We start from the raw sequence: 9,983 nt of genomic DNA on the forward strand, positions 1-9,983 counted from the left end.
AGAGAAAATGTGAAATAAGTTTAGGTAGAGTCCCACCTTTAGTTAAAAAAAAAAAAAAATAGGATAACCAGTTAAATTTGAACTTCAGATAAAAATGGAGTAATTTTTACTATATTCCATGCAATGTTTAAGACGTACTTATCCTAAAAAACTAGTTATTATTTGAGATCCAAATTTAACTGGGCGCCATCTGACGACCATAACAGATACGGCAAACAGAAAGGCCTACAGGGACCAGGAAAGCCGTTTCACACAGTGAGGTGCGTGAGAAATATAGTGGAGGGTGTGCAGGCTGGGCAGCCTGGAACGTCTGTGTCCCATCCCCAAGAGCAGCTGCTGCCCAGCTGGTTGGCTGTGCAGAGAGGGTCTCCAGACGGTCCAATAGTCTAGCGGTTCAAAACATAATATAAAGATAATATAAATTTAAAAATATATGGAATATCCACATTTTTAAAGGGGACAATCAGTAGAAAGAACACTTGTGAGGCACAAGCAAACCAGGTCTGTGGGCTCCGTAAGGCATATGGGTGACGGGTTTGTAACCTCTGATCTGACCTCTACAAAGTGGGTGGAGCAGGTTTGTAACCTGTAAATTATGTTGCTCTGCTCTGTCGGGGTGAATAGTATTTGGGTGTGGGGAAGGGCTGGCAGCAGGGGGACGATTCCCTCCTGCAAAAGGTGAGACATAGAAGCGGCTTCTCTGGCCACGACTCCGTGCTCTCGCCCCTCAGTGCCTGAGTGAGCCCCACTGGCCACTCTCCCCATAGCCGGGCAGTGGCCGAAGTCGACAGGGCTGTGCTGCTGCTACCTGCTCTCGCGGGGCCTGAGGAGACGAGCCCGCCCTACCAGCCTTTCAGGCAGCAAGGCAGCAGCAATTGGGGTTTTGAAAGCTTTTATCAGTAGATTGTGGGCGGAAACTGCCCCGGGTTTGCTCTGAGCTTCTTGAGGCTTCTCAGCTTCAGATGCAAAGCGAGTGGGTGTCTCTTTGAGAAGCAGAAAGGGGGAAAGAAAGAACAAAAGAGAGGTGTTTCCCTGGGTTCTGGGAACTCTATAAAGAGAGAGCCGGCTCCTTTCTCTCGAGCAGTACGAAACAGGAGTCCCGTCCTTGACACCTGGGACTCCCCAGGATTGAGAAGGAGAAAAACCCTTGGCTGGGGGCTGGCCCGAGGCACTGGCTGCCATGCAGCAGCCCTTGAATTACCCGTACCCCCAGATTTTCTGGGTGGACAGCAGTGCCAGCTCTCCCTGGGCTTCTCCAGGGTCAGTCTTCCCCTGTCCGTCCTCTGTGCCAGGAAGGCCCGGGCAAAGGAGGCCACCGCCACTACCACCACCTCTGAAGAAGAGGAGGGGCCACAACACAGGCCTGTGTCTCCTTGTGATGTTTTTCATGGTTCTGGTGGCCCTGGTTGGATTGGGACTGGGACTATTTCAGCTCTTCCACCTGCAGAAGGAACTGGCCGAACTCAGAGAGGTAAGCTGCCCTGTGGATTGCTGTGCCCTGAAGGCATGGGTGTGAGACAGCCCTGCTGTAGTGGAGGGAGGAAGGTGACAGTGATCCATATGGACCACAGTCTTGCTTGCAAAGTACTTCACAATCCTTTTTTCCTGTCTTAGAAATGAATCGCTCTAGCCATCCTGTTCTATATGCAGAGAAATGGGGGCTCAAATGAGTGGAAGGAATATTATCTATGTTGGGAAGGATCAGAGCCAAATTAGGACTGGTAACTAGAGTTCTTTTCTCAGTTGGTTGCTACCTACCTTATACTCAGTGATTCAAGAAAGAAAAGGAACTTGGAATCTTGCTTACAAGTGAATTTGTTCAAATGGACAAACTAAATTTCCTTGAAAATACTTAACAATATTGGAACTATTCCAAATCACAAAACTGAGGCATGGGGAGGCCCAACTTGGCCGGAGTCTGAGTTAGCAGAGGTTCTAAGGTGTTTAGATTCCCTTTCCAGTGCTTAGTTTATTTGCCAATTCTGCCTCCTTTGCTTAAAGAACTTCATATTTATTATATACCTTTTCTCTTTTTGTTTCACCAGTCCACCAGCCAAAGGCATACAGAATCGTCTTTGGAGAAGCAAATAGGTGAGTCCTTTCATGCGTGTACATGAGTTAGAAAGATAGTCCTTAGCGCTGAACCATGTTGGGGGAATGCCTTGAATTCCATCTCATTCCTGGGCATATGTATACTATGGAAGAGGAATCCTAACCAATACTGAATCTCTGGTCATTTTGATTCTTTGAGCTGCCCTAAAACATGAAGTGAATTTAATTGTTCAAAATTAGTGTAGCTGAGTATCACAACAAAAGTAAAAATATTTCTGCTTGAATTTGGAAAGAGCAACACACATATACAACCTGGACCTTTGCCCTTAGCAGTTGGCTCCAGGCCTGTCCCCTTCCTCAGGCCTCCTGGTTCCCATGCACAGGGCTGTGGCTATAACTTCTCGGGAGAGAAGGGGAGGTAAAGGCAGAGAAAGCTGCTGCTGGGAAAGACCTGTGCTCTCCTATTTAATCTCTATAAGAGATTAGTTAAGAGTCAGACCTTATTTTAAATATTTTCATAGGATATATTTAAGCTTTTAAAAAGTGGGCAACCAATCATCCCCATTAGGATGGTTCTTTTGCAGCCACTGGAAAGCTTGGAGGAAGACTTTTGCCATTGTTCAAAGGGTAGTCCCACTTCACTCACAGAGGCAATCGTGAGCTACCTTTGATAATAAAGGAAAAACCTTTGTATGAGATCCAGGACAGGAAGAAGATGAAATGTTAAACCATTGACCTTCTAAAGTTCAGGACATAGTTTGGAAACTGCGGACAGATAGATTTAGAATACTGCAACTCATTAAACTAAGATTCACTGAACTTTAGATTTGGTAAGAGTTGGAAGGGAGCTTAGAGAACATCTGGTCCAGTCATCTCATTTTTCAGAAGAGAAACAAAACACCAGATAGATTACGTGATGTGCCCAACACTACTGGTGTGAAACTGGGGTGAGAAGGAACATAGGCTCCTAATGCCTTGTCACTTATAGTGCTTCCCAGCACATGCTCTGGTGCCTCATGACATAGGGAAACTCCTGTCTTTTTCTGATGGCCATGGAATGAGAATAAAGATGACAAGCAAGATGCCTCTGCAAAGACAATAGTTAAATCTCATCCTTAGAAATTGGGAAGAAAACAGAAGACAGCACTGGCTACCCAATAAGGGGAGGCTGTTCCAGTTTCTTAGGATATGCCTGAGAAACCCAAGTCACCCTATTGCCCTAGCAGGTAGGCTCTTGTAGGAGCCATCCATAGGATCCTCTGGTTTCTAGTTCTGGGTCTGAGTTCCTAAAGAGTTAGAAATTCCAGATGTACCGAAGCAGAGTAAAAACATTTGTTAGAAAAATAAAGCCTCTGGAGGATTTCTAAAATAAGATAGATTTGAAAATCAGTGGAACGTGGCTGGTAAAATGGGTACCTAATTACTCATCTTTCACCCACTTTCTGGAGTCATTTTAGTAATTAAAAGTCAAGTGAACAGATAAGTCAGGTCCACTTGTCCCACTAAACAAGTATCAAGTATCTTTCCTAGATCAACCCAGATGGACCAGAAATTGGTGAATTATCACACAGAAATCAAATTAGCAACTTTACTAATGAGCTAAGAGATGCAAATTTAAAAAGGGGGGATACCCAGGTTTATCCATCAAATTAGTGAAGTTTAAAAAAAAAACACAGAACCCCAGGTTGGCAAAAATGTGAGAGAAAAGGGTCTGCTTCAACAGTTGAGAGTCAGTGGGCATGTAAATTGCTACACCTTTCTAAAGAGCAGTTGGGAAAAAAATATCACAGGATAAAACTGTTAATTTACCTTGTAATCTCATCACTAAGGCTTTAGTATTTAAGAAAAGAATCAAAATGTGCCTGAAAATTTATAATAAGGATGTTCATCACTTCCTTATAAGGCTACTTATAATAAACCAGTCAGAAGAAAGTTAAATACTTCTTAATAGGAAATTAGTTAAATACATTACAGTGTATTCAGATGAGAGCATAGTACGCAGCAACTAAAAGCTATATGTTAGAAGGACATTTAATGCCATAGAGATTGTGCATTCTATATTGTTGGATAAAAGACAAGCTATAAATCAGTGTGTTCAGTTTAATATTGACATATGCATATTTTTATATTCTTAGTAAACATCTAGAAGGATTTATACTCCAACAGTTTAACTGTGATTTTTCTCTGGAAGGTACTCTTGTAGGTTACTTAAACTTTCTTATTTGGTTCACTTTCATTTTTCCACAGTTAACTCATTAAATCTTTTATTCGTTCACAAATGTTCTTGGAGTATTTCCTGTGTGCCAGGCTGGGTGTTGGGTAGTGGGTGATGACAGAATGAGAGACAAGTGGCTTGCCCTCATGGAGCTCTTAGCATGCTAGAGAAGATAAACAAAAGCAAGCAAGCAGACAACAAACTTTTAAGTTGTACTAAGTGTGACCTAAGATTGAGTGGTCTGCAAAGTCCCCTCTAAGGAGGCGTTGTTAATGTGGATGTGTGGATGTGTATGGGCGGGTAGGAGGCTGGGGACATCATTCCAGCACTGAGAATGGCATGTGCAGAGACCCTGGAGCAGGATACAGTCATCACCAAAATATAGGATATATTTCTACTTTATTTATTCCATCATTTATCCAGCAGATATTTTTATTGAGTACCTTCTATGAGAATAACACTGCGAGGGATATACAACATGTGATTCTCTGTTCCATTTCCTGTCAGTTCATGGCTGAATGCCAGATCAGCTGCACAGATGGTTTGTGGTGTAGGAATATAGAAGAGACTGTTTTGCCTTTCCTGTTCACTAACACCTCACCTCGTTCATGGTGGGTGGTCTTGGGTGGCTACAGAGGTAATAATTGCTTACATCATATTCTCAGCTGATTGGAGCACTCTCAGGCCATATAGAGTTTTACAGGCTAATCATTAAGAGCCTGATGTGGATGAGTGCCTTTCTATGAAACTTTCTTGAACATCTTAGCTAAATTCATTGGTTAAGTGGTAGAGCTATTCCACTGAAATATCTAAAGTCAGAGAAATAGTACCTATTTTGAGAACTGTTGTCTATTTTAAATCTTTCCATTTAATTTAGCAAACAGGTACTGATCACGTGCCTTGGGGTAGAAACCGAGCTAATTACTCTGGTGGATTAAACATATAGTAAGGAATTTGCCATTTATTTGGGGAGTAAGATGAATTATACAGTTACCACAGAAAAAGAGGAGTCAAAACTGACAAGAGGGGTGAAGACAGAGTGCTTCTAGGTTTCAAAGGCGGAAACAAGCATATTTGATTAGAAAGGCTTGGGAATGTTTTGCAAGAAAAGAGGTATTTTAGCTGGTATTTGCAGGGTTGATAGGAATTTAGCACAGAGATCTGTTTGGGAGGGCATCCCAGGCAGAAGGAACAGCATGGGCAAAGGCACAGAGGCAGGGAAGCTGGGTGTGTTCAGAACTGTTGTACAGCTATGTCTAGTGTGGGTGAGTAAGCAAGATAAGGCTGGACAGATAGGCAGAGATCACATGGTTGGGGACACTTGTACATAATTACACGTTCAATGAGGAGCATTCAAGGTGTTTGAGATCTTAGGATAATTTATTTGGGGCAGATTGTAGAATGCCATTGGGGAAGACCTAGTGGCCTGGAGATTAGCAGTCTTCAGGCTTTGTCCTGCAGAGTCCTAAGGGCAGCTGAGCCAGAGAGGAAAGAGCCTTGGATTTGGACTCAGGAGACCTGAGTGTCAGTCCCACTCTGACACTGAGTAAACAGGTCTTCTTGGATAAGTCACCCAACTTGTTATTTTTTTTATCAGGAAATAACTTTTTATTTTATATTGGAGTATAGTTGATTAACAGCGTTGTGTTAGTTTCAGGTGTACAGCAAAGTGATTCAGTTATACGTATACAAGTCACCCAACTTTTAAGCTCATTTTGCCATCTATAAGATGGGACAGTAATCTCTACCTCAAAGAGTTGTGGCCAGTTATAAATGCAATAACTTATATGGCACATCTTTATAAACTAACCTTTCTATTATTTTATTGTAGCATTATAATTTATGCATGTGTCTATTTTAATTTAGTTCCTTTTTACCTCTCTGTTTCTGAAATACAGGCTGTTGTAATTCCTACAATTTGGACTTGAATGAGTTGGCTATGTTAGACTGTTGCCATTTATGCTCATAAAACTTCTTTTATTTAAATGCCCTGCTTAGAGTCCCACAAAAAGAATAGTTGTTATGTCATTTTTTACATATATCTTTCATCTCTCTATGAAACAGGTCACCCCAATCCATCCTCTGAGAAAACGGAGCTGAGAAAGGCAGCTCATTTAACAGGTCTGTATCTGGAAGATGGGCTTGGGAAAGCCTTTGGCAGAAAGCAGAAGAGCTGGCTGGTCTCCATGACTGTGCTCTGCAGTAGTTGATACTTTCCAGTGACAGTATTTGAAACCCAAGAGTAGTTACATCTTTCTAGTCAGGTCAACCTCACACACACATTGAGCCCCTACTCGGGACAAGGCCCTGTTCTAAACTGGAGAAATGGAGCTGCTTATGGCGTGATCCTTGCCCATAAGGAGCACACTCTTTTCACTCACTCCAATGACCCTTAGGGAATTTGGGGCACAGATCCAAGCGGTGAGAGCTGGGGAGATGGGGAATGATGAATTATTTTAGTACGTGTTTCCTTGGTTTTCTGTAAGAGATTTACTCTGCTTTCTCCATGGGTAGAAAAAGGAGAGGGGAGCCCCAGTCCTGGCACTAGTGGTCGTGTAGCGGAGTGAAATGATTTGATAGCAAGGTGGTATGGGCATTCCCAGTGTAAAGTCCACAAATATCTGAAAAGTGGATAAGTATCATGGAAAGTGGTATGCTGCTGTCCCTGAAACTATTTCAGCAGAGGCTGTAAAATGATCCAATTTAGATAAATAGACATTTCTTGAGCACATGCTGTGTGCCAAGCCTGGGGGACATGGAGATGAACCACACACGGCTCCTGCCTTCAAGGAGCTTACAATCTAACAGGGAAAGACAGGTGCATAAGCAATAATTCCAGCATTCTCTGCTTAAGAATGTACATAATGCTGTGGGGATACAAATGAAAGGGGATTTTCGCCCACACTGAAGAATCCTTAGTGCAGGTAAAGATTGGACTAGATGATCCCTAAGGTCCTTCCCAACTTTAGAACTTCAAAGTTCCTTGGATTTGATTTTGCACCTCATGAAGGGACCTCAAACCCTAGTAGTTTTGGTACTAGTTCTGAACCTTTGTTCCAGAGAGCTAAAATCATCCCAATCATTTCTCACTGCAGTTGATTAGGGGTATATGCTATTGTCCCAGTTGTGTGGATGATAAAATTGAAGACGTCAATTTGATAAAGGTGTGAAGAAATTCAGTAACAGGTCAGGCCTGATCCGTCACCTGGCTCAATATGGGCTATGTCATTTGGGGTAAAAAGCATTTGCTCAAGGCATGGTGCACAATTTTGCCTTGGAGGCTTGGTTTGTTGATACATGAGCATTCCTGGCTGAAAGCTCCTCTCTGGTTTGGTTTCAGGCAAGCCCAACTCAAGATCCATCCCTCTGGAATGGGAAGACACTTATGGAATTGCCCTGGTCTCTGGGGTGAAGTATAAGAAAGGCAGCCTTGTGATCAATGAAACTGGGCTGTATTTTGTGTATTCCAAAGTGTACTTCCGGGGTCAGTCCTGCAACAACCAGCCCCTGAACCACAAGGTTTACACGAGGAATTTTAGGTACCCCCAGGACCTGGTGCTCATGGAGGGGAAGATGATGGACTACTGCACTACTGGCCAGATGTGGGCCCGCAGCAGCTACCTGGGGGCTGTGTTCAATCTCACCAATGCTGACCATTTATATGTCAATGTATCTGAGCCCTCTCTGGTCAATTTTGAGGAATCTAAGACATTTTTTGGCTTATATAAGCTCTAAGAAAAGCACTTTGGGATTCTCTCCATTATGGTTTCTTGTTATAGGCACTGAGAATGTTGTCTTGAATGAGGGTCTTCTTAAGTCCACTTGAGGTCAAGAGAGAAGACATGAACCAAGAGGATCTTGAGACCACAGGGTCCAGCAGTTCTACAGTTCCTCATCTCACCTAAGGTCCACGAGCCAGACAGGAGGAGGACATGAACATGAAACTCTGGGCTGCCATGTGAAGCTGCAGAGACAGGGAAAAGCAGCTACCAGGGTGTTCTACACTCATCTTAAGTGGCCTAGCACACTTTGGTACACTGAAAATGGCACCTTTTAACTCACCTCTTGGGGTGGGTCTACTGTCTACCTCAGGGGAGGCTGTCTTTCACGTATATGGATGCAACATGAATGTATAAGGGGTGGGAAAAGAGGGCTAGGCTTACATGATAAGCTAAAGAGACTAAAAGGCCAGTGTCCCACTGGCAGCATCTTTACTTCTAAATGCATAGCCTGAGCCATCAGGTGATGCTAACAGAGAAGCAAGGGAGATCTTTTGAGGACTCAGCCCATTCCCTATACAGCATGTACATTTCCAGTGCAATTGTAGGGGTGTGTGTGTGTGTGTGTGTGCGCGCGTGACTAGAAGAGTTACATAAGTAGAGAGAACGTGGAGATTGGGAAGGACATGTTAGGAAAATATGGGTAGCATTTGGTGGTAGATTTTGAATGCTTTTTGGGCAACCAACTCTAATAGTCCTCAAAACTCTTTGATTGTCAGTTATTAAAGCTGTTTCCCCATAAGATAACTAATATTTATATATATATTGTGGGTTTTTTTTTTTTTTTTTTTTTGCGGTACGCAGGCCTCTCACTCTTGTGGCCTCTCCCGTTGCGGAGCACAGGCTCCGGACGCGCAGGCTCAGCGGCCATGGCTCACGGGCCCACCCGCTCCGTGGCATGTGGGATCTTCCCGGACCGGGGCACGAACCCGTGTCCCCTGCATCGGCAGGCGGACTCTCAACCACTGCGCCACCAGGGAAGCCCTATTTTGTGCATTTTTAATGAACAGAATACATGTAACAAAAACTATGTTAAAATACAGGTAAACATTATGAGTGTGCTTTTTGGAAATCACTAAGATCTGGAGTTTTTCCTTATTATTTCTTTCTTCCATGGCCTCCTCATTCCTTATGACTTAAGCCCACTTTAAGAAGAATTTGCTAGGGTGAGAAGAGCTGTGAGGCAAATCTTTGCATCTTCGCCAGGCTCTCCTCTCCTCACTATATTCTCTTTCCCCTCCATCTCCCACTATCCAGAGTTTCCATTACCAATATTATTGCCAGTGTTAAGCTCACCCAACTTCCCATAGATCTGATGACAATTTGTCTTTTCCTGGGGGCAGAGATGTGGCATAGTGGAAAGGACACAGACTTCGGACTAAAAAACCTGAATTTGAATCTTTGTTCCTCTACTTATTAACTATGCAATCACTGGGCAGATCACTTGACTTTTTTGGACAAAAAGGGGCTGATATGTACTTATAGTATCTAACACATCGTAGAATGTCAAACAATAGTGTCTGCCATTATTAATAAGCCACTCTATAGGAGGCACTTCATTCTCCAGAAGAAGCCACTGCTCTGAGGGATCCATTCAAACACCTGGTTTCTTGCCTTCTCACCTTGGTCTCACAATAACCTTTTCCTATTTTCTCCAAATGCTCATTACCATGACTTCTCCCTAGACTTTTTCATCATTAAAAATAACAACATCTCCTCTGGAATTTGATTTCAGGCACCTTATTTTCACAACATCATGTCCTTTTTCCAACTCAGTTGGTCCAACATTTTCTCTCCTAAATATATGTATATATATTTTACTGTGTTGTGACATCTACTTAATAAATGCTATCATTTTCTTATATATCCATCAGCTCCTTCTCTATCTTCACTCTTTTCTCTATCCAGCTTAGGTTCCACGATCTGTCGTTACAATC

At 43.0% G+C, this 9,983-nt stretch overlaps 1 protein-coding gene across 1 annotated transcript; it reads left to right on the forward strand.

Annotated features, from left to right (window-relative positions):
• The first annotated feature begins 959 nt into the window (after window positions 1-959).
• FASLG (Fas ligand) lies at window positions 960-8,876 on the forward strand. Its single transcript, XM_032603074.1, has 4 exons — window positions 960-1,471; window positions 2,046-2,091; window positions 6,332-6,388; window positions 7,608-8,876. Exons 1-4 carry the CDS (start codon window positions 1,181-1,183, stop codon window positions 8,000-8,002), a joined length of 789 nt encoding a protein of 262 aa, XP_032458965.1. The 5' UTR covers window positions 960-1,180; the 3' UTR covers window positions 8,003-8,876.
• Window positions 8,877-9,983: the final 1,107 nt, after the last annotated feature.

Source organism: Phocoena sinus, chromosome 1 (assembly GCF_008692025.1).
Source record: "Phocoena sinus isolate mPhoSin1 chromosome 1, mPhoSin1.pri, whole genome shotgun sequence".
In the NCBI taxonomy this organism is placed as follows: Eukaryota; Metazoa; Chordata; class Mammalia; order Artiodactyla; family Phocoenidae; genus Phocoena; species Phocoena sinus.